Source organism: Gymnoscopelus braueri, assembly GCF_963280865.1.
Source record: "Gymnoscopelus braueri genome assembly, chromosome: 4".
Taxonomy (NCBI): Eukaryota; Metazoa; Chordata; class Actinopteri; order Myctophiformes; family Myctophidae; genus Gymnoscopelus; species Gymnoscopelus braueri.
Genome location: NC_137605.1, coordinates 47,051,167 through 47,076,979, shown reverse-complemented (window position 1 = coordinate 47,076,979; position 25,813 = coordinate 47,051,167). Strand labels below are relative to the sequence as shown.

The 25,813-nt window shown below is 42.1% G+C and overlaps 1 protein-coding gene across 1 annotated transcript in view; it reads right to left on the bottom strand.

Moving 5' to 3' along the window:
- The window catches only part of LOC308084346 (NACHT, LRR and PYD domains-containing protein 3-like), a 44,676-nt gene that overhangs the window by 3,058 nt on the left and 15,805 nt on the right, over positions 1–25,813 (bottom strand). The window contains exons 3-10 of the mRNA XM_080426952.1: positions 20,615–20,899; positions 20,231–20,332; positions 19,899–19,961; positions 9,942–10,001; positions 7,139–8,900; positions 4,041–4,214; positions 1,909–2,055; positions 1,679–1,725 (exon numbers count right to left, since the gene is read on the bottom strand). Of these exons, the coding sequence (XP_080283078.1) occupies positions 1,679–1,725; positions 1,909–2,055; positions 4,041–4,214; positions 7,139–8,900; positions 9,942–10,001; positions 19,899–19,961; positions 20,231–20,332; positions 20,615–20,899 (2,640 nt within the window). The remainder of the gene's footprint in view (positions 1–1,678; positions 1,726–1,908; positions 2,056–4,040; positions 4,215–7,138; positions 8,901–9,941; positions 10,002–19,898; positions 19,962–20,230; positions 20,333–20,614; positions 20,900–25,813) is intronic.

Here is a 25,813-nt window from a genome sequence, read left to right as displayed (position 1 = left end):
CATGAACAACAATTCTACCTTTTCACAGCAGTTGGGCTCATTCTGTTTTTCAAAGTGACTGTCCCACTCAGCAGTTATTGATTGTATTTAACATATTAATTTGGAATGAGCAATGCCTTTGATGTGAGGACGAGAGGTGTGCTGATTAGACAGACTGACAGCTGCCGCAGCACTTCATTTAGCCTGCTTTATCCTGTTGGATTCATTCAATATGCTTCATATAGCCTACATATAGCCTGTTGCTGGCCGCCACAGAATCTAATTATTAGGCTAATATAAAAACAAGAGGCTTCAGGTGGAAATGATCGATCGCTTTGTAACTCCAAGTAAGTTTCAATCACTTTGGTTTATGAACAAAGGCTTTGATCTGAAATGGTAGTTGATAGCCTACTGGACACATGGTAATCCACACGTCAGTAGAAAACATTTAGCCTCCCTCCCGAAAGACTGTTGACTTTATTATTTACTGTAGCTCCAACACATTATTGGCTGATGATAACTGGCACAAGGAATTAATAATCAGACTTTGAAGATAACAGAGAGAGTTTGAATGGCAGACATCCCTTCAGAATTACGTGCAAGACCGGGTATCATGCATCCTGCGCAGCGTGCCCATAGAGTTATGATATATTGTGTGCCACGCTTAACCGTCCGACCACAAGGAAATAAACAAAACCCCCTTAAATAAAAAACAAACGTTCCCTAAATCTACAAAGTAACTACAGTAGTTGCTAAAGCTGTCAAATACTAGTATGGAAGTAAAAAGTAAAATATTTGCAAGAGATATACTGCAGTGGAGTAGAAATATAAAGTACCTCAAGATTTTACTCAAGTACAGTACTTGAGTCAATGCACTTTCCACCACTGACTACATTTCCTAATTACTGAAATACTTATTTGGATTTGTAACTTTACTTGAGTACAGTTTTTGGCTACTCTACCCCCATTTGCTTATTTCAGTAAGTATCTAGTAGAAAGGATCAGATTTAATGTTTAAATAATGAGAGCAGAATTAATGTAATAAAAATGTACAAAATATGAATGTGTAACTGCATGTCCAATAGAAATAAACAAAATATTGAATAGCATTATGCAAATTCAAATACGACCTAAACCTATCCCTTCAACCACTTTCAACCTGGAGGAGTCACTATGTTGGGCATGTCATTATAGGCAAAACCTTTCAAAAATAACAAATAGCATATCTATTTCACTCAGTCTGGCCTGTGCCCTGAGATGAGTTTGACACCCCTGATTTAAACCTATATCAACACTTGTTTCATTAGAGAGAAGCTACCATTAATTAAAGTACTTCTGTTTTGTGTGCTCTTATAGGCCAGAGGGTTTGCATTCAGAGAGGAAGTGATGAAAGCTTTGAGAAGTAGGTACTCAGTAGCTTGATGAATATATCAACCTTAGTGTATAATTCTAGAATCCTACAGTATGTGGACACCACAGGTAGGCGGGGTTCACCCCAATACTAAGCTGGTAATTTGTAATAAAACCCAGGAAGTAAGATTCTGTATTATTTTGGTTAATAGCAACGTATTATAGTTGGGGTTATTATCGTCTTAATTCACAGTAGGATGTGAATGAATTAATGTCACATGCTGCTGTGTATATGAGCTGTTCATCTAAATTCATCTGATTTCATGAATAAAACAGAATACACACTTACACTTCCTCAAGCCTGGTTTCAGCATCTTCTCTCCACCATGTCCGACACTGAGGGTGAAGGAGAGACAAAGTCAGGCCTGTATATTCTACTACTGTAACTAGATAATAGAAACAATGATTGATAACAATGTTCACCATCAAAAATTTTACATTGCTATACATCATCACAGTATGATTTCTATACTCTAAACATACTAGAACACATTTGAGTGGCAGCAGGTCTCTCCATACCTGAGAGCCTCCAGTGGTAGAGCAGAGAGTTGATCAGTGTCTCCTAGGTGATTGTAGTTTAAGTCCAACACTTTCAGATGGGAGTTGGATCTCAGAGCTGAGACCAGATAAGAACAACCTTCCTCTGTGACCAGACAGCCTGACAACCTATAGTGCAACACACACACACACACACCCACCCACCCACCCACCCACCCCCACACACACACACACACACACACACACACACACACACACACACACACACACACACACACACACACACACACACACACACACACAATGATGTTAATATTCTAAAGGACATGAACACACCTGCATGTGATGTGATGCTAATGTTCTAAACATACCTGCTACTATATGCTATCTAAACAGTATTATGTACATATATATATTCTTTGATTACATTTTTGACCCGTTTCTATACTTGCTCTTATTCTACCTCTATCTCGCACAAACAATTGTCACCCTCTTCTTTACACCTGTAAACCTGTGATGTGTCATTTTTGACCCGTTTCTATACTTGCTCTTATTCTACCTCTATCTCGCACAAACAATTGTCACCCTCTTCTTTACACCTGTAAACCTGTGATGTGACAATCCCCCCCCCCCCCCCCCCCCCAGAAAAAGTGCAAAAACATGGCACCAGCTCTTTAAGGGATTTCTGTTTCCTCCTCAAACTCTCATGTTTATACTCCACAGGTTAAAGGTGATGTTTACACTCCACAGAGAAGCACAAATGATAGTAAATCTACAAAAAGGGACATTTTAATATGGAGCTATTGGAGACAATATTCAGTGAATCAATGGTCTAGACTTGTGAAACTCAACAAGTTGTCTTTACATTTGACAGCTTGACAGACCAATCAGAATATGCTTGATGCTCCGTCCCTTATCCCACAAGAATCACAGACCTTCGTCATTTCATATTACACACACACACACACACACACACACACACACACACACACACACACACACACACACACACACACACACACACACACACACACACACACACACACACACACACACACACACACACACACACACAATTTCTATTAGAACCCACAGAGACACCCATGCAGTGCCAAGTCAGTGTTGTGGAGGGTCTCACAGCACACCACTGCTCCAACTGGTCCACACTTTGCACAAATATTGCTCAGTGGTCATTGGGATTGCTGCTTTACGCACCGTTAATGTATTTTGTAAACACGTTGTTATATATACATTTCTATTGTTTTTTTGCTACACATTTTGGCCAGTAGGAGGCCTGTTGCACCACATTTGGTTACATATTGAATTATGTTAATTAGTTGTAGGCTATACCTGATGTAATGACAGCTATAAAATACAACTCACTGATGTCATTCAGAGGGTGACACTGATTACATCTCACATGTTCTTCTAATGGTTTTGATTGTCTGTCAGTGTTTATGTCATTCATAAAATCACTCTGCAAGTGATCCAGACAAGTTCTCTGTTGTCCCAAATGTGTCCATTTGTCATTTAATATCATGTAGACAAGGTTACTGAGCACAATCATTTTCCAATATGATATAATTTATTCCCAACTTCTTCCCAACCATTGAACGTTTTTATTGTGGGAAATGAAGAGGCAATAACTCACAACTTTGTTTATTCTCCTCTATCTAGCCTATAACTCATCCATTCAAACCAATGTTACATGTGCATGCACACATCATTTGTTTTCCTTATTAAATGAAAACACCACCCTGGATTCACAGCACATTCTCTAAAGACTTTTTCCTTTTCAGAATTAAAACTACATTGCTGCCTACATGTATACAAATACAAATACATGATCAATACAAATTACAGTCAAAGCTGATGGGGACAGCTGGGAGGAGGCCTGGTAGTGTCTGTAGTACAGGGGGGCTTTCACATAGGAAGGGGACAAACGCTTTTTCTAGTTCAATGAATCAATGGTCCAAACTTGTGAAACTTAACAAGTTGTCTTTGCATTCGACAGCTTGACAGATATTATACTATATACTATTGTCTGTGCCCCCCAACACACACACAGACCAAAAAAGAAAAGTAATTAGGATAAGCTCCATGTCTAATTACTCCAGAATTGTCATCTGTTGAACAGGTTCATGAATACTGACCTGAGGGTCTCCAGTTTACAGTGTGGACTCCCCAGTCCAACGCAGAGCGCCTTCACGCCTGAATCGCCCAGATCATTATTAGTTAGATCCATTTCTTTCAAACCAGAGGAGCTGGAGCTGAGAACTGATGATAACGCCTCACAGCATCTCTCTGACAGGTTACAGCCACTCAGCCTGAAGAAACAGTAGTGATTACATCATTGTTTGTATTTTATGTTTCTTTTAAAGAAACATCACATTATACATTAAACATATCCAATCAATCTATCAACTTAACACAGTTACAGGTAAAAGTGAGGTGAAACTCTTGTTTATGCAGGCTTTCACGTTTGCAGTTCAAGGGGTAAAAGAGAATTGCAAGTAAAAAATGGAAAATAAAAAGAGCACAAAAAGCCTGAAAATAGCAGCATGTTAAGATCAATATTCTGTCATATACAGAGGTCCTAAATCACATGTAGTGCATTCAATAAAGTGCATGTAAGTGTCTTGTCAGCTTCGAAGTCTTAAAGGAAGACCAAAAAGTCCAGTTATTAGTATTAGTGGAAACAAAAAACCTTCATACATGTAACTTTGAAAACGTTTCATTTAGTATTAGTATGCTTTTTATCTTTACTTCTGAGGGTAATAATACAATCAGTTGAATAGGGGTTATGGTTATCTCACATTCTGTTCATTTGTTTGTATGTCTGTCTGTCTGTTAGTAACTTAGTCGGAAACTTCAGAAGGCTTCAGTCTGAGGAAGGGAGAAAGCCCCAAACGTCACAGCAGCACTTTGGTGCAATAAATAATTCTGCAACTGGAGCCCACAGTGTGTGAGTGTTCTCTTTTGGTTTTCATGTTATATTTTTTCGTTCAGCACCTGCCCAATTTCAGGTGTGGATGTGCATGTCTTTCCTCCTTTTTATGTTCAATTTCAGTAGGCTGCCATGACAAGATGATTAAAGTCGGGGTCAAATAGCTCAAAGGTCAATGTCACAATCAAAGTCAGACCTACATAATCGGTCAAATCATATCTTGATATTTGCATTGTGCTGGTGGAGGCAGGGTTACATTTTCTGGGGGGATGGGGGGAACCCATGCTTTTAATATCATCAAGTATATAGGGCTTAAGGGGTTAAGAAAATATCTGCCACTCTTATTCCTTTTAAACAAATCAAACCTTGGGTGGAGGTATGTGCTAGTGCAATGTTCTAGTTTAATACAAGCTGGGCTAGTTGATGAAGAGTTCTGGTGGTTTTAAGGGATTTCTGTTTCCTCCTCAAACTCTCATGTTTACACTCCACAGGTTAAAGGTGATGTTTACACTCCACAGAGAAGCACAAATGATAGTAAATCTACAAAAAGGGGCATTTTAATATGGAGCTATTGGAGACAATATTCAGTGAATCAATGGTCTAGACTTGTGAAACTCAACAAGTTGTCTTTACATTTGACAGACCAATCAGAATATGCTTGATGCTCCGTCCCTTATCCCACAAGAATCACAGACCTTCGTCATTTCATATTACACACACACACACACACACACACACACCACACACACACACACACACACACACACACACACACACACACACACACACACACACACACACACACACACACACACACACACACACACACACACACACAAAAACCAGAGGATCTGAGAACTGATGATAACTCCTCACAGCATCTCTCTGACAGGTTACAGCCACTCAGCCTGAAGAAACAGTAGTGATTACATCATTGTTTGTATTTTATGAAACATCACATTATACATGAATCATATCCAGTTATTAGTATTAGCGGGGAAAAAATAAAATACAAATAAAACTTCACACAAGTGACTTTCAATGGAACTTTAAAAACATTTCAGTTAATATTTTTATAATTGCATTTGTTTCTATGTCTATCCGTTATTAAAATAAGTCATGAACATATGGCCAAGCTTTCATGGAACTTAGAGGGGAAATTCAGTAGACTGCCATGACAAGATGATTACAGTTGGGGTCAAATAGCCTGGCTACTGTTGGCTATTGTGCACATTATAGATTATAGATATGTCCTGATTATAGTGTCATTGGGTGTGGGAGGTAATGCTAACTGGGACCTGCGACCCACACTGACTTCATGTGGGACTTCCACACTGACTTCATGCTTAGATTTTATTACCTTTGCCTTGCACATTATGTTTGTCTCAACTGTGTTGATTTTAGTATCTTTGTTATCTTACCTCTGAATTTTAATTGATTGTTGTTTTGTATCCTTATGGATGGTTTATATCTTAGCATTGTAAAGCTCTTTGTAACATTGTTTTTGAAAAGTGCTTTAGAAATAATGTATTATTATTTTTATTGATTTTATTGTTATTATAAATTTACTATTATTATTATTAATGTATTATTATTATTATTATTATTATTATTATTATTATTATTATTATTATTATTTTGTATTATCATTATAATAAAGGAAAGCGGTCAGTCCTGAGTCAGTGCAGTGTTGTGTGTACCAGGTGAGTGCGGCCGCCACGGTAAACACCACGGTGGTAAAGCACCAAGTTAAAAACAACAACACTGAATAGAACAGAGATTGATAGACAGACAGACAGACAGACAGACAGACATAAAGAAGAACAACAACTTTAACTGTTGTTCGTGGTTGTAAATATAAATATTTCCATCCCCCCATAGCAATCAGACTTAAGATAAACGAGGGAAGAAAGACAGGCAGACAGAGCTTCCTACATGCATCCCCCAGCTGATAATCATTATGATTAATGGATGTGTTCACCCGGGTCAGGCTCATCCAACGCCTATGCACACATACACAGAATGTATGTTAGTCTATGTTTGAGCAAGGTTCCTAATTTAAAACATTAGTGTTCAAATCAATTAACCATTTTAACCCTTCCATTCCTATTTTGGATTAAAAAAAAAGAAGCTATAAATAGCCGATCTACAAGCCCACAACAAATCATGAAGCAACAGGTTGTAGATCTGCTATTTTTGCTATTCATTATTTTGTATAGGAATGAAGTGGTTAAATTATTGTATTTTCTTTCCTATAACAATAAAATGACACATTAAATGTATCCCAGTTATCAGTTCACCTACAGAGCTCTATTGGAGACTTTGATCACTGGCAGCAGCCCCAGAAGAGCCTCCTCTGAAGCTTGGTATTTCTTCAGGTCAAACACATCCAGCTCCTTTCCTGATGACAGCAACATGAAGACCAGAGCTGACCACTGAGCAGGAGAGAGTCCTTCTGTGGAGAGACTTCCTGTATACAGGTACAGTTGGATCTCTTCCTCTAGAGAATGATCATTCATCTCATTCAGACAGTGAAACAGATTGATGCTTCTCTCTGGGGAGGGATTCTTCCTGATCTTCTTCTTGATGTACTTGATTGTTTTCTGATTGGTCCATAACCTACTTCCTGTTTGTCCCAACAGTGTTTGTAAGAGAGTCTGATTGGTCTCCAATGAGAGGCCCAGCAGGAAACGAAGGAACAAGTCCCAGCGTCCATTTGGACTTTGTAAGGCCTTGTCTACAGCACTCTGGTAGAGGTGTGTTGTCTTAGATTTGCATATAAGCTTGGACCACATGGAGGTTGACAGTAGGTTGACACCGGTGTTGATGAATGAGACAAAGACATGAAGAGCAGCCAGAAACTCCTGAACACTCAGATGGACAAAGCAGAACACCTGGTCCTTGTACCACCCACCCTTTACCTCTTTAAACATCTCTGTGAACACTCCTGAGTACACTGCTGCATCATTGATATTAATGCCACACTCTGTCAGGTCTGCTTCATAAAAGATCAGGTTGCCTTTCTCCAGTTGTTTATAAGCTAGTTTTCCCAGAGACAGAATGATCTGATCTGGACTACAGTTAGGATATTTGTCCTTTGTCTGTTTGGACTGAAACAACATAAAGTGGATGTACATCTCAGCCAGGGCTGTTGGCAGCGTTCCCCCCCCTGTTTTCATCATGTCCTCCAGAACTGCAGCAATGATCAAACAGAAGACTGGGATGTGACACATGATGTGGAGGCTTCGTGATGTCTGGATGTGAGAGTAGATTCTTCTGGCCAGGCCCTCATCATCACTGAATTTCTTCATGAAGTACTGCTCCTTCTGGGGGTCAGTGAACCCTCTCACCTCTGTCACTCTGTCAACATACTCTTTAGGGATCAGAGTGGCTGCTGCAGGTCGTGTGGTTATCCAGATGCGAGCAGAGGGGAGCAGGTGTCCACTGATGATGTTTGCCAGTAGCACGTCCACTGAGGTTGGATTTGTTTCGTCAATCCATGTGTTATTGTTCTCAAAGTGTAAAGGAAACCTCCACTCATCTAGACCATCAAAGATGAACATAACGTTGGAAGTATTGAAGCTGCAGATTCCTGTTTCCTTGGTTTCACCAAAAAAGTGATGAATAAGTTCAACCAAGCTGTATTCCTTCTTCTCTCTCTGTATCAAATTCAGCTCTCGGAAAGTGAATGGAAAGATGAAATGGATATTCTGGTTGACGTTGTTTTCTACCCAGTCCAGAGTGTATTTCTGAGTTAAGACTGTTTTACCAATGCCAGCAACTCCCTTTGTCATCACTGTTTTGATTGGTTTATCTTGTCCAGGTTTAAAGATGTCTTCTAATTTGATCGGTGTTTCTGGTCTGGCTGGTTTCCTGGATGCTGTTTCAATCTGTCTGACCTCATGTTCCAGATTGACCTGTCCACTCCCTCCCTCTGTGATGTAGAGCTCTGTGTAGATCTCATTCAGAGGTGTCAACAGAGGTGTTGTCATCCACTCCAACATACACTGAAACTTCTCCCTCAGAACAGACTTAAGTTGTTGTTGCCACTCAGCAGCAGGAGTTTCTAAATGACAAAAGAACAGAGGACATCAATAAGTGCATGTTATGGTAAATGTGCTTCTCAAATGAGGTCTTGGTAATTCAAAAGTTAAAGAGGATCATGCGTCTGCTTCCATAGCTGCATAACTATGTTAAAGTCATCAATTTGATGTCAGATTATATAATACATTGACAATGATGAACCACTTATATAATTTATCATACTATAAATATCTGCAAGCTCACAACGTGGGGCTACGCGTTGTGAGCTTGTGGATCGGGTATATTCGCTATAAAACAAAAAAACAACAACAACAGTAGTAGTTAAACAACAGCTGAAGATTCGGGCTTCCTATTGTTATTTATAAAATATATATACATTTTCTTATTCATCTTTAGTATAATATCACAATTAACCACTTAAACCCTATATATAGTACTTAGTTGATAGGAGTCCCCCAGGGCCCCATAGTAGGCCCGCTCGTTTTCGCTCTAAACTAAAAATCTTCACAGAAGGTAGCTAATACAAGCTCACAACATGCCACACTGCAACGTGTTATGAGCTTTAAGATTTGGTATTTTCCACTGAATTTACGCCCCAAAATAGGGACTAGGTTCATGTTGTTTAATCACAGTGAATATATTTAATACATTTAGCCAATCAAGAGAGAGAACCCTACAAATATAATTTATCAGCTATAATTGTATAGTGTTCCAGTTCCAATTGTCATCATCAAGAAATTCATCACAATTCATCATCATGAAATTACACTTGTTTATCCTGTATGAGTTCTCAAGAGTTTGTCTGAGAGTTTTGTCTGAATTGTTACTAGTCCACACCATGGAGGACAGCAGTACAGTGTCCTTGTTTAATGTGTTGTTGTTGTTGTTGATAAAATAATAACAGCACAATCAAATAACACTTTTGGTGGTAAACTTTAAAATAAAACCCATGTTATTGTGGATTCTAAATAAAACCGAAACTGAAAACTGTTTAAACATCAGTTAAAATAATAACATAATAATAAACAATAGATTGGTAGTAAGAGAAGAGAAACAGACATACCAGGTTCTAGATCACTGTTCACGTTTGATGTTGGAACAACTCTTGTTCTTGGGGGAATTCCTATACAAACATGCAAGCAAAAACACGCACACACAACATATACATACCACACAGAGACACAATACAAATGTCAGCTATTTCCATTAACAAATGAGAAGCAGTTCTCTGAGTATGATGCTAAATTGGAGCTCTGCATCCAGCAGAAATACAAGTTAATTAAAAAAAAGAAAACACAGAATAAACGTTGTTCCTCATGAAGAAATGTCCTTTTATCAGACCAGTCTCCATGTGGAGGTCTGAGCACAGGACCTGTCCTCCTAAACATGTCTTCAAATATCTGCATTTGTGATGCACATTTGATCAAATAAAACACAAAACAACCATGTTTTATGAAAGCTCTGTACAATTAATTTTGAGTGATGTTTTTGTTGTTGTCATCAGTGACATCAGTGAGATGGCAGCAGTCGAATAAGAAATACATAGAAAAATATTGTAAAATGAGTGACTATAGTCACTTGTGCATTTTATAGATAGAAACCATTTGCTTTCATTTTTTCATCAGATTCATCATCAGTGGCTGCATCATAGAGAAAAGAAAAAAAATCAGTTTCATTTCACGTTGTTACAGTCAAGTTATGAAATCAACACCAGCTTCATTTTAGGGCTGCAACTATCAATTATCAACCATTATTTTATACTTATCGCACAACAATGTTGAAAATAGCAGATCTACAAGCCCACAACGCTTCGTGATGCATCGTGAGCTTGTAGATCTGCTATTTTCACTATTTTTTGTTTGTATGGTTTGAATTGCTTTAAAATTTTCATCTGTAGCCTAATACGCCCAAAATAGGGATACATTATTAATCAATTATTTTTTATTAAATTATTGATTATTTATTATGTTTTATAATTGATTAAGTTGATAACTGCTGCATTCCATTTCTTGTTGGTTTTGCCATGTGAGGAGACGACCCATATGACCCAGTGAACTGTCAGATATACCAGCCACTGAAAGGTCACGTCACACTACTTTACAACTCTGTTTTATCACCTCTGGGTCCATATTTATCAAGCCTCTCATGGTAGGAAAGTGCCCAACAAGGTGATCCTACTTTAAGACACAGGAGGAGGAGCATGTTGTCAATATTCATTATTAGTATGGAGCTCCTGTCTCCACCAGAATGTAGGAGAGCTCGAGAGCTGATCTAACATGTTAGGAGTAGTTCCCAGCAGATGTGTCACATTCTGATCAAGGACAGATGTGTTGCATGGGAAAACTTGATAAGATCAAGATTTTTCAATGACTTTTGTATATCGTTTGGGTAAATATGGTCCTGATTAATGTTATAATAAATATTCATAGGAAAACTAAACTGGAAGGACAGTTATGTCTGCTCCCCACATCTCTGCTATGATTGTAGCAAATAGTCTTGCCACACACACACACACACACACACACACACACACACACACACACACACACACACACACACACACACACACACACACACACACACACACACACACACACACACACACACACACTTTTGCCTATAACCATAGGCTATTTAGTTTAGTATATTTGTTTTATGTATTTATTGATGTGGAAGACCAAACCTAAACAACCACTGCAGGTGTCCATCAAAAAGAGTCTTTCATTGTCAAGATCACACAGCTCACAGCCTGTGAGACATCACCGCTTTGTTGAAATATGCAACAGTGCAGTGGCAACAGTTAATCAAACTAATCGATTTAATCCATTATAAAAAAAGTTGATAATTGAATAAAACAATAAATTAATGTCATTATAGGTGTAAAGTTTCAAAAAGAATTGTAATAGTGAGAATAGCAGATCAACAAGCTCACAACACATCGCGATGCGATGTGTTTTGAGCTTGTAGATCTGCCATTTTCACTATTTTTGCATGACACTGTTGTGTGTTGAAGTATAAAGTTATGATTTGTTGATATATAACGTTTCTTGATTAATGGATTAATTAATTAATTAATAATTAAAGTAATCGATAATAGCTAAGAAAATAATCGATAGTTGCAGCTCTATAACACTGTGATTAACAACACCAAGTATTCTCACTTTATACCAACTCTCTGATTGAAGAATTGATGATTGGAGGTTAATTATGAACACACACATCATGTGTTATGGTTGTTATGCTCATCCCTATGGATACTATTATTATTTTCATAATGAAAATAATATTGTATAATTATTACTATGGGAGTCCTGCACACTGTCTTCACTTAAAACAGAAATAGTTTAATGAAGATACAACGTTTCAGTCACTCGGACCTTCATCAGGTATGATATGAAAGTGTTAGTTCATACAGAGCATAGGAGTCATACACGTCTCAGCTGTAATCAGCTGTCAGTCTGCTGATTGTTTACAATCAGCCTAGCTTCCTACTCTCCAATCACAGCTATGCCGGTCATTACTAAAGGAGCCACACTTCTTTACACTCCAATCAGGGCGGCTCCTTTAAATACGGCTTCTCCACTCACTCGCTTGTTATAAGCAACTTTGGACTTGTTTTTCTGTAAAGTTGCTTGTAAATATTGGTAGTCATTTTGCCCTTTTTTTCCTCAAGATTGTTTTAATTGTTTAAATAGTAGATTTACAAGCTCACAACGTGACGCGTTGTGAGCTTGTAGATTGGCTATTTTCAAATAGCTGACGTATATTCAACTGTTTCCTAGGCTGTGTGTTTTACCACGGTTCTCCGTTTACTACTCACTATGGGATATCAGCGCCCTCAGGCGATGAGACAGAGCAACACACACGCTCCCGGTGCCAATACTGATTGGCTAAGGGTATGTCACGAGTCCGGAAGACCCGGGAGTATAAAGCTCCCTCGTGACGTAGGCTCTTCCTCTTTTCTCCACTCTGCAAGCGAATGCGCAGAAATTCACACACAACAAAGCAAGAAATTTTCAACTTTAACCCAACGCGGGAATACGGAGTATATCCCCACGGGAAAATCCTTGCAAATAAGTTTTCTCCCGGAACTTATTATTAAGTATTTATTTATTTACCTATCCTCTCAGTTTTCCTTATTTCTTGGTCTGTTCTGGAAAAGCCGGTTAGCTGAAAAAGCCGGTTAGCTGCTAACACCGGTTAGCAGCTACTAGCTCATTCATTCATTCAGTGGCTAGGCTAATACTAGCAGCTACTAGGCTACGCTACTGGCTAGGCTTTAGCCTGTTGTTTTCCCAGACCGAGGACCAAGATGGAACCACCGAGGAGTTGCGGGGTCGCGGAATGCGACCCCCTCATCGCCGCAGACGACCCCCACCGCGTCTTCTTCCACTGCTTGGGGGTCGATCACGCGTTCTGCGCCAGGACCCACCCGGGTGAGACAGATGCGTGCCCTAACTGCACGAGGTTAACCGTTTCTCAACTTGACGCTCGGCTCGTCAGGGCTAGGACCCTGGTTGGCTGGACTAGACGAGATAACGGTGAGACCTCCATCGCCACCGGACCGGGGACCCCAGTCGGGCAGCACGAGCGGCCCCCCGGCTCATGGGACCCCCACCGGTGCCGATGCCAAGACTAGAGCGTCAAGCGTCCACGACGCTGACGCCACCTCCCGCCGCTGCTGCTGCGATGGGGGCTTGTCCCCACCGCAGCATGCTAGCAGCGGCCCTCCCTCCCCCCTGCCAGCGAGGAGTCGATGGCTCTTCACGATGACGACATGGCGGAGGACGGGGAAGATTTCCTGGAGCTCCCGTCGTACCAGGACACCCAGGAGGTGTCCACGACGAGCCCCGGACGGGGAGAACCTCCCGCAGCCACCGAGGAAGAGATCCTCGAACCTGTGGCGGCTGGTTTCAACGAATGGCTAGCCTCACTAAGCAACAGGTTGTTAGCAGCGCTGTTCTAGCTTAGCTTGCTAGGACAACACCAGCTCGTTAGCCTCTTCAGAGCCGGCGTCTGTACCACGAAGAACGAGGCTACAATCGGGTGCTTTGAGACGCATAAAGGGTTTTCATAAGAGTATGTTGAACTGTTTATGCTGTTTCCACTGTTCTGTGTTTTTTTTTCTGTTCCATTAAAATTTCCCAAAATACACAAGCACACTATCCAGCCCCGGTCAGGAGGTCACGACGCTAGGGGTCCCTGGGGGTCCCCGGGCGTCGATGCCCTCCTCTATAAGCCCATTGTGCCTATCAGGCCTGCTTTCACAGCATGATAGACAATAATGGGATACTTCTCTGCCTGTTTTCGACAAACTGTCGGGGTGCATCGATGCATAGGGATCACTAGGTGGTCCCCGTGTTGATAACCACCCCTTATAAGCCCAAAGCGCTTGGAAAGTCCCTTGGTGACTTTCCAAACGCTGCTGGGATGAATACTGTGCATGATATGAACAAGACAAAGGTAATAAACCCATTGCTAATTCTATATGCCAGTGTACATGGGTCACGCCAAAATTTTTCCAATTCTACCATCCATCCGGCAGAGGGCGCCAGAGGCCCACTGTGGGAAGGAAGGTTTGCAAGATGGCGGCGCGGGTCGAAGGTCACCCCAATATTTACAACCTGCCAAGCACCGTGTCACGCCAGCCTCTGGAGGGCGACAGAGTGCTTCCTTCGGTGGAGGTGGCTCCGTCGCTTCCTTTAGCCAGGCCAAGAAGCCTAGACAAGATGGCGACGGACTTTGTAAACACAAGGGAGCAGCGTGGAATGCTTCCGTACTCAGTCACGTGACCCCCACGCTTGCACGGGCCCCGTGGGTTAGGTGTCGACGTCACCTGTTTCCATGAAAACGGATGTCAACGTCGCTTCACTCTTGGTGAGTTAGCCGTGACTATTACTAGCTATGGTATGCTAGGTTGGCATAGCCTCCAGTCAGGATGCTGTTGTTTTCACTTAGTGGCTGACTAGCCTCACTAACATCGACACAGTTAAAGAGCAGTGTTGTTTTGGTGCAGTGCTTAGACAGTCCCCTAAAACAACACGTGGTGGCCATAGCTCTCCTTCGTTCTTGGTTAGCCAAACAACTACAGGTAGCAGCTAAAGGCTAAAGGCGACCTGTAGCTAGGCTAGACTAGACCAGGCTAAGCTTACAGGCTAAGCTAGTTAGCCCTTTGTCTACACTACCACGATGGAGGCTCAGGTTCACTGGGTGCCTTGAGACAATTAAACATAAAGGGTTTTCATAAGAGTATGTTAAACTGTTTATGTTGTTTTACACTGTCTTTGTGCTTTATTTTGTTGCATTAAAAATGTACTAAAATACACAAGCACATTATCCAGCCCCGGCCAGGAGGTCACGACGCTAGGGGTCCCAGGGGGTCCCTGGGCGTCGAAGGCCTCCTCTATGAGCCCATAGAGTCAGGCTGATGTTGTTTCACTTAGCGGCTGACTAGCCTCACTAACATCGACACAGTTAAAGAGCAGTGTTGTTTTGGTGCAGCGCTTAGCCAGTCCCCTAAAACAACGCTGCGGTGGGCATAGCTCTCCTTCGTTCTTGGTTAGCCAAACAGCTACAGGTAGCAGCTAAAGGCTAAAAGCGACCTGTAGCTAGGCTAGACTAGACCAGGCTAAGCTTACAAACTAAGCTAGTTAGCCCTTTGTCTACACTACCACGATGGAGGCTCAGGTTCATTGAGTGCTTTGAGACACACATAAAGGGTTTTCATAAGAGTATGTTAAACTTTTTATGTTGTTTTACACTGTCTCTGTGCTTTATTTTGTTCCATTAAAAATGTCTTAAAATACACAAGCACGTAATCCGGCCCCGGTCAGGAGGTCACGACGCTAGGGCGTCGATGGCCTCCTCTATGAGCCCTTTGTGCCTGACAGGCCTGTTTCACAGCATGGCAGACACTAACGGTCTCTAATGGACGCCACAGTACGAGTCCGCTGGACCACGTGGCGACGTCATCGGTCCCCGTGGAAATGTGCACGTTGCCCACGGGACTGATAACAGCAGCGCCCCCTCCCGACTCGCTCGCTCGGTGAGCAGCTTTTGGGAGGGTTGCAATCCGAATCTGTTTTTATCCCAGTACATCAGCGTTGCACTGTGTTTACTGGTTAAGCTCAGTACGGCAGTGACACACTGTGGTTGTACTGGCCAGGCTCCCCTGAACAACAACAACACATTGTGGTTGAACTGGTGTGTTTTCCACATGCCTTGTGTTACTTCCTATGTCAGACGAGTGTGTCTCTCTCATGCGGAAGATAAAAGCAGCCACGACTCTAAGAGAGAAGGTTCTCTCTCTCTCTCTTGAGCATGAGCGTTACCAGAGAAATATCTACGAATCAGAACCGACTGGGTTTCTGTTCAAAGCTTTTTCTGGTGAGAAAAAGGGGGGGGGCGTACGGCCCTTTCTGAATCTGAAGGGCCTCAACAAGTATCCATTTCTTGGTTGACGACCGTAAAAGCTGTTGCAAAACGGTACATCAGGGGCACTGATGGGCGGGCATCAACCTCTAGGTTGCTTGCCTCCACGTTCCAGTCTGGCCTCCACACAGAGAATTCCTGCACTTCGGCTACAAAGGGGAGTGTACGAGTACACGTTTTTTCCCTTTGGTATGTCATTGAGCCTGCGAGTGCTCGTGCAGTGTACCAATGCGGCCATAGCTCCACTGCGGCGACAGGGGATCGGTCTGTCGACTTAACTTCGACGACTGGTTAATTGCTGGCTCAGAGGAGGAGGTGGCACCCTCTCCCACCTGACGTCGCTATGTTCACAATCAACGTCCAGAAGAGCGTTCTGGTTCCATCTCAGCGGACCACCTTCTGGGGGATCTCGCTGGACTCGAACACGCTCAGAACGCGGCTGTCCAAGGGCAGGTTAGACAGCGTCTTAGCTTGTGTGAGGTCTTTTCGCGTAGGGCGTCAAGTCACTTACAAACTAAGCATGCAGGCGGTGAGTCTCATGGCTTCAGTCATTCACCTAATCCGCTTGGGCAGGTTCTACATGAGACCTGTTAGAGGTGGCAGCGGGCTCTTCGGATCCCACTCACCTCAGGCTTTCAGCAAGTGGTGGTGTTTCCAGGGTGTCGTGGAGACACTCGGATCGTGGTCGCAGGTGGCTTTTCTGTCCCAGGGGGTCAGTATAGGCGCTGTGATATCACAGAAGGTCATCACCACGGACGCCAGCCTCACGGGGTTTTTCCTCGCTCTCAAACAGTTCGGTGCTCGGTTTCCGGGTTGTTCTGTCTCAATCAGAACATACAACACCGCGACCATGTGCTATGTCAACAAGCAGGAAGGTTTGGCCTCCCTGGTGTTGGACGGATTGGCGTGCGAGATGGCGCTGTGATGCGACTCACGTCTCGCGTCCATTCAGGCGTTCCAGGTGCCGAGCCTCCTGAACGAACTGCTTTATGCTTTCCCACCAATAGAGCTGATCCTCCCCATGTGGGGGAGGGTCAGGCTCCGAGGGTTGTTGATGTTGCTGGTGGCCCCAGCATGGGACACGTAGAGGTCAGGAGATAAGCTCCTCTCCTTCACGACGTGCCTTGGGCCCTCCTTGTCGGCAGGGACTTGCTGCGGCAGGGAGGGGGGACGCCCTCAGGACCTAGACCTATGGGTCTGGCCCATGAGAGGGTGAATTTGAGCTCGTGTGGCCTTCCCCCTGACGTGATGGCTACCATCCAGGGCGCAAGGGCCGTGTCCACGAGGAATGCTTACGAGGTCAGATGGGGGTTGGAACAGTCACCAGTGGTGGTGGCTTTCCAGGCCTCGATGTGTAGCATTCTTACTTTCTGCAGGGAAGGCTAAATCAGGGTTTATCCTTCTCGACGGTGAAAGTGTATTTGGCTGCCATTTCGGCTTGCCACCTAGGTTTCGACGATGGCAAGACGGTGGGTCAGCATAACTTCGTGCGCCGATTTATGAACGGCGCCAGAAGGGCTAGACCGGTCAACAGGCCACTGTTCCCAGTCTGGGAGTTGACGGTGGTGCTGGAGGCACTGTGCCGTCACCCGTTCGAGCCTTTTGAGTCTATGGACCTGAAGGTCATTAGTCTAAAAACGGTCCTTTTGGTGGCCCTGTCCAGGGCTAAACGGGTCAGTGACTTGCATGCGCTCTCGGTGAGCCCGGAGTGCATGAATTTTCTGAACAACGACAGGAAGGTTTTGCTTAAACCAAACCTGGCGTTCGTTACAAAGACCGGGGTGGTGGCCCCAGATCCGGTTGAATTGGTGGCTTTTCATCCGCCTCCCTTCGCTTCGGCGGAGGACAGGCGGTTACATTGCCTCTGCCCGGTGAGAGCTTGAAGCTCTATTGCCAGAGGACGGCGGCCAGTCGCTCATCGACACAACTCTTTGTCTCTTTTGGCGTGGGGGTTCAGAGGAAGGCGGTCACCAAAGCGACGCTTTCTAGATGGATCCGTGATGCCATTAAGCTGGCTTATGTGAGTAGTGGTGTCCCTGTCCCGGGGGGTCTGAGGGCCCACTCTACTAGAGGCATGGCTACGTCCTGGGCTCTCTACAAGGGAGCTTCGATCCAGGAGATTTGTGCGGCTGCAAATTGGTCGTCGCCGTCGACTTTTGCGGCCTTTTACAGTCTGGACGTGGTGGCGTCATCAATGGCGCACGCTGTCCTGGGTGTGGCTGCTGCCTCCAGGTCAGTGGAGGATAGGGAGTAGGCTTGGGGCCTTTTCTCCATATCTTCCGACTTCCTCTTTAGGTTTCCTTGGGACCAGCAGGGCTGTGTCTTGGGGATAGGGCCCTGCTCCTCATTATTATGAGGCGGACTGTGTCTGCCTGTTAGTAAATAGGGCAGACTCTAGAGTCTGTCAGGGCCTACTCTTGTTATCTATCCCGCACCCCAGCCCGGTGGGCTGGGGGGGCGCCCAGGGGCCGTGAGGTCGTGGACCTATGGCCTGGGGGTCTTAGGTCACGTCCGGGGGGGACGTGACCTAGGAGCTGAGGGGCGTGCAGGGTTGTCAGGGTTGTGTGGCTCATTACCTCAAGGGGGGTTTATGAATCCCATAGTGAGTAGTAAACGGAGAACCGTGGTAAAACTAGAGGTTACGAATGTAACCCCGGTTTTAGTAGGTTCGGAGTTTACTACTCACCAGACACCCCTTTCTGTGCGCATTTGGCATGCAGAGAGGAGAATGTTAAGAGGAAGAGCCTACGTCACGAGGGAGCTTTATACTCCCGGGTCTTCCGGACTCGTGACATACCCTTAGCCAATCAGTATTGGCACCGGGAGCGTGTGTGTTGCTCTGTCTCATCGCCTGAGGGCGCTGATATCCCATAGTGAGTAGTAAACTCCGAACCTACTAAAACCGGGGTTACATTCGTAACCTCTAGTTTTCCACTTCCTGTCGATTTGATCCAATGAAATCCAATGAAACTGGTCAGATGACCAATGATATCCAATGAAATCGACAGGAAGTGGAAAACACAGCCTAGGAAACAGGTGAATAGGTTTGAAGAGCTCATGTAGCCTAGTCGTTTCTTTTTGGGTTGTTTTCATAGACCTGTTTGCTTATTATCTCGCAAAATCTGGCAACACTGGTCTGCTGCTGCTTTAGCTGCCTCCTCCACCCCAGCCTCCACCTTTTGATCAGAGTCTGGCATAGGCTCAAATACTATTGTGATTGTATGTCTGCTGATTCAAGTCAATGTGTCAAATGTATTGCTTAGGCCTGCTCTTATACCTTTGCTTAGTTCCCTGATTTTGCTTAGTAAGCTGCTAAAGCAAAATGTAGGGAACACCAAGTTTAACTGTATTCCATTTTTGTAATAAATGGTTAGATCTATGTTGATGTGATGTGAGTGTTCTTTACTGAACTGCTATAAGTGAAGACAGTGTGCAGGATTCCCCTTTTTTCTCTTCTCAAGTTCATAACTCACCTGTCCATTTCAATAAGGGCTTTTTGTACAAAATTATTATTATTATAAATTAGTTGGAGGTTCAACTCCAGACCAGGTCACATCACAAACTGCACAAATAAAGTTCTCACACTCACGTTCAGGATCATCCACAGGCACAGGCTGACTCCCACGTGAAGAAAACATCTTCTTTATACGACCTGAGATGAAATTCAAACATTGATAACATAACAGTGATATTAGGTTTCATGTGCAATCATGTGCGCGCACACACACACACACACACACACACACACACACACACACACACACACACACACACACACACACACACACACACACACACACACACACACACACACACACACACAAGATTAAAATATTGGACATTACATGTAGCTGCTGAGCAGTAACTTTGTAAGCATGTTGTATGTTATGTGTTAAACTTAAAATCTGTAGAGACACTTACAACGATATTTCACACCCAGCATCAAACCCACTGCAATGATGAGAGCAACAATAATGCCTCCAACAATCCTTCCCACAGGTGTCTGTTTCACAGGTTCAGGTTCTTAGGAGACAAAATAAACTTTGCTTTCAATTCAAGAATAATAAATACAAATTCTGCATTTTGTTGACAATGCAATTTGTTTAAATAATGGGGGAGATGTCATTATTTTAAACACATAAAAGCCACATTAAAAACACATTTTACATATAAACACATTTTAGCCACAAGAACACATGTGTTTTAACATAGCTTAGTTTTGGGATAATTTTAGATAGAAAGATGATGACAAACTTGTAAATTTCACAAAGTTCTGATCTCTCTCTCTAAATGTAAACTACATACCTTTGTAAAACACATTGGCAGTGGCATCACTCTGCTCCACACTGAACATGTTCTTCATTTCACAAGATAATTGTTTAACATTCTGCCCTTCCTCATCGTTGGTGATATTAGACTCTTCAGAGTTCTGTCCAGAGTCAGACACCATCCATTCCCCTTCATCTTTCTTCCAGCGATAGGTGACCGGACCTGAATCTTTGATCATGTCCCCGTAACAGACGAGTACACAGCTGGTAGAGTTAGATGTGCAAGGTTTCTTGATAGCCAGCTTTGGCTTTGGGACTTTCTCTGTTGGGAAGAAAGAGTGAACATAGCTCAGAATTACTGGTGATGTTGTCTCCAGACTGAAGTTAGAACATTATGCTGAGAAAAACACATGTTGGCTGTGTGATCTTCTGAAGGTAACAGTTACGGTGCAGATAAATGCTTCCCATTAATTTTCTATGGAAGCAGTGTAAACAAAAAACATAACTTGTCTTGTTTGCAGTATAAAATGAAATGAAAAACTATATTAGACGAAAGGATGCATTTCTAATTCAAAGGATTGTGGGATTGAAGGCAGAGCAGAGCAGGTGAGGAGAGGAGAGCGTCAAAAAGTTTCGATTATCTCAAATTTATGCAAAAATGACGCTAATTTCGCTGGAAAGCAGCCAATCAGATTGTTGAATGACACAGGCTGTTACTTCAGATTGACAGAAAGGAGACAAAGCTTATTATTCACAGATGGATAAACAGCTGCTGAAGACAATAACATAACATGACATAACATGTTTCATTTAAGTGTTTATGTGTGAAGTGGTGGAAAGTAATTAAGTACATTTCTTAAGTACTGTACTTAAAGATATGTTTCACTCTCAAACATGTTTGGGGTCATTTTAATATCTACTCAGGCTATTGTATGCATTCCAGACAGTTTTTAAGTTGCTTGATTTGGTGTAGCTATATTCATGTTAGTAGACACTCTTTCCTATACAAACCGATTGTAACTTCAAACTCCATTTTAACCATGTTAGATTATTTGAAAAAACACGTCCCCGGTTCTGGTAACTGATATTGTCTGTCTAATATGTGAGGGGGCTGTGTTTTCTCAATTACTTTTTATTTTTTTTCCCCAAAGAAATTGTAAAGAATAAATGAAAACAGTAATTGAAGAAACACCCAGTGTGAAGTTAGTGGTGCCTTAAAGGTGGGGTAAGTGATATTGTTTGGTTAAAACAAAAGGGTTTTTGTTTAAAGGTTAAATAACTATATTCTGATAGTAAGCATTGTATAGAGTGTTTGTTCAGTAACATGGGTCTCCCTGTCTCTCCAGCTCTTTAATAAACAGAGAATAAATGTTCAGGTGGGTTGCTAGTTCCAATTTTGTCTGTGTCATTACTTTGTGTCATTACTTCCAATTTCACTTGTTTAATCTGTATCTGTATCTAGTGCAGCAGAGCAACGTTATTTGGACAAGGAATACACTTCAATGGAAGTTCAGCTGAATAAAGGAGATAGACTACGTCTATTAAATTGCCGACATCTGAACAGCTAAGATTTCTATATTAACGACCTGAAAACGAGTCGAGTTTGCAGTGAGAATGCTGTAGTGTTGCTGTGGCGTGAAACTGGATCGAGGGAGACGTAATGTTGTTGGAAACATTATTCACTTTATGGACTTTCAAATAAGGTGAGGGACACTATAACTCCTTATTCACTGCGACTAAAATTAGACTTGAGTCCTCAACTTACTGCGCTGTGTTGTTTGTTAGGGTCCATTGTCCACCAAGGCATTTTATTCTTGAACGCTGCGTAGCGTACATTTTTAATGTTTTCAAAAGGAGCGCCACGGTGTGTTGGAAACACCTTGGGCCTGATCTTGTGCGCCACCTTACCCCTTGTGCCTAAACTTATTAGGCACGTTTTACTATTTTGAAATAGTGAAAATAGCCGATCTACAAGCTCACAACGCGTCAATGTAGATCATCTATTTTCACTATTTAAAAAAGTTTTTCAAAATAGTAAAGAATGTCTAATACATTTAGGCATATAAGGGATAAGGCGGCGCGCAAGATACAGCACCAACTGTAGTCTACTGTAGTGTAAATCCTCCCAACATTATACATTTAACATGCCACACAGTTCTCAACCCACAGTTCCTCCAGGTAGTGTGAAAGTTACTTACTACAGTTACGTTTGAGGAAAAGTAACTGTAATATTAATAATCAAAATGTTATAGTAAGTAGTTATATCTAGTTACTGGGGGAAAAAAGGAAGCTGCTATGGTGGGGGGGAAAAAATTGGCCCATCCACCTCTGTGTCTGTGTGTGTGTGTGTGTGTGTGTGTGTGTGTGTGTGTGTGTGTGTGTGTGTGTGTGTGTGTGTGTGTGCGTGTGCGTGTGTGTGTGTGTGTGTGTGTGTGTGTGTGTGTGTGTGTGCATGCTGTTTCGGCCAGTGTGTGTCTGCTTGTCTTTTTAAGCGGTTCCCAGCTACTTGTGTTTTAATCAGTTGTTTATTAATTTCAGGTGTTTGTGCTATGGATGTACACATAGACACACAAAGCCAGGCATTGAAGCGGCATTTAGATTAAGATTATTATTACAAAACATTAAGCACTTAAGACCTATTTTATGCTTCAGCTATGCGAAATAGCCGACCTTCAAGCTCGGCTATTTCGATCTACAACACGTCACGATGTGATGCGTTGTCAGTGGTGGACAGTAACGGAGTAAATGTACTTGAGTACTGTACTTGAGATTCTGAGGATCTGTACTTTACTTGAGTATTAGATTTGTTTTGATACTTATTACTCTTACTTGAGTACATTTCCAAGATAAATATTTTACTTTTACTCGAGTACATTTCTAGAGTCTGTAAAGTACTGAGTACTTTCAGGTTGGCTGTTTCTTTTTTCTTCCCTAAAATGCAATTGGCCACACTTCTGCTCTCACACTAGCTGTGTTTCTGGCTTCCCCCTCCACTGGCCTCTTTGTTACATCTTGTATGGGTGTATAGGAGTAAAGGTATTTAGTTCTGGTTCCTCAGTCATTTCTATTTTCGTTTTTATAGGTGTTTCTGCAGGCTTTGTATAACATAGTGGTTCTACAACAAGCATGCAGTGCAGGTGGTTTCAGAGAGTTACTTCTCTGAAACAAGAGTTACAAGGTCCTATAAATTAATTGTCAAAACATTACAGCAATTCATTGATATAAAAATTAAGAAATATACTTCTTTTACTTTTACTTGTATTTTAAGTATTTTTAAAAGCATGTGCTGTAAAAAATTATGACATGAGATCTACTTAAATAGGCACTATGTAACTTTTTTTTAATGAATAAAATGTAATCTTGTCCAATCTGTATAAGAGTATGTTAATACAATATGACTTATATAATTGGGGCGGTTATATTTTGTTTCCCTGCTCTTCTATTGAGACATTTAGATTGTGTCAAATATCATGTCTCACCTAGACACAGGATCTGACATGAATTTTGACTGGTGTGTTAGTATAGGAAATCAAAGGTTGTGTGTGTGGAGACCAAGCAAGTCGACTTGTCTCTGTGCCATCTTGTTTTGACAGGTGGAAGTTCGCCGCTGTGCAAAACGGCGTCATCTTGTTTTGACAAGGTGAAGTTAACGGTTGTGCGTGTGGGTACATACGTATGAAAATGCAGATAACAGCTTCTTCTTTGTAACCACATCCTCTGCTCTCATGAGAGCAGAGGATGTGGTCACAAAGAACCACATGCCTTGCAAACAACACCTGCCTCTCTGCAACGACCATCTCTGCAGGCATCGATGCCGATTTATGTTGGGTGGTAGGGTCCTCAACAACAAGTCACACACACATCAACCAAGTTTTAACCCCTTAATCAGAAATACCTGATGAATGTTAGTTGGAAACATTGTAATCGCAATAAAATGCTTTTTTGCTGTAAGTGAAGACAGTGTGCGCGATCACCATTCTTTCCTGTCTCATGCACTAGCTGCCTGCTCCTATACGCACCTGTCCCAGTAGGTGTACAACATTTCAAGTCATACAATTTGATTATTGGCTGATGATGAAACCATAACTGGCATAAGGCCTCACACAATAGTCATCCGAACGACACATTTCCTGTGGGTGCTCGGCTTTCTCCTTGGGTGCTCGGGCTCCCCGGCACCCACAGGATTTGTGTCAATTATGGGGAGAGATTTGTCTCAAAAGTATTTGTGAATGCAATACCAAGATGCACAAATATTCTTTGATTTACAAATGTGTTTCCATGATTTACAAATGTGTTTCCATGATTTACAAATGTGTTTCCAAGATTTACAAATGTATTTTGCAATCTACAAACACAAATTATTTATTTGTGACTTTTGTAAATTTGAATTTGTAATTTTTACAAAAAAATATTATACTTGTGTGTGCATTTATCATAAAATATCATTTGTAAATCCTATATTCTGTGTGTGAATTGTTGGATCTTATTTGTGAGTAGACCAACACACGCATACATTCCTTTTTCCTGTTACATCATTTTGAGACAAACATCACGCTTTTTTAAGAGAATTTTTACAAAAGTATTTTCCTATCCACAAACTTACTTGTAACTTGTAAGTTTAAAACGTGCCTAAACTTATTAGGCACGTTTTACTATTTTGAAATAGTGAAAATAGCCGATCTACAAGCTCACAACGCGTCAATGTAGATCATCTATTTTCACTATTTAAAAAAGTTTTTCAAAATAGTAAAGAATGTCTAATACATTTAGGCATATAAGGGATAAGGCGGCGCGCAAGATACAGCACCAACTGTAGTCTACTGTAGTGTAAATCCTCCCAACATTATACATTTAACATGCCACACAGTTCTCAACCCACAGTTCCTCCAGGTAGTGTGAAAGTTACTTACTACAGTTACGTTTGAGGAAAAGTAACTGTAATATTAATAATCAAAATGTTATAGTAAGTAGTTATATCTAGTTACTGGGGGAAAAAAGGAAGCTGCTATGGTGGGGGGGAAAAAATTGGCCCATCCACCTCTGTGTCTGTGTGTGTGTGTGTGTGTGTGTGTGTGTGTGTGTGTGTGTGTGTGTGTGCGTGTGCGTGTGCGTGTGCGTGTGTGTGTGTGTGTGTGTGTGTGTGTGTGTGTGTGCATGCTGTTTCGGCCAGTGTGTGTCTGCTTGTCTTTTTAAGCGGTTCCCAGCTACTTGTGTTTTAATCAGTTGTTTATTAATT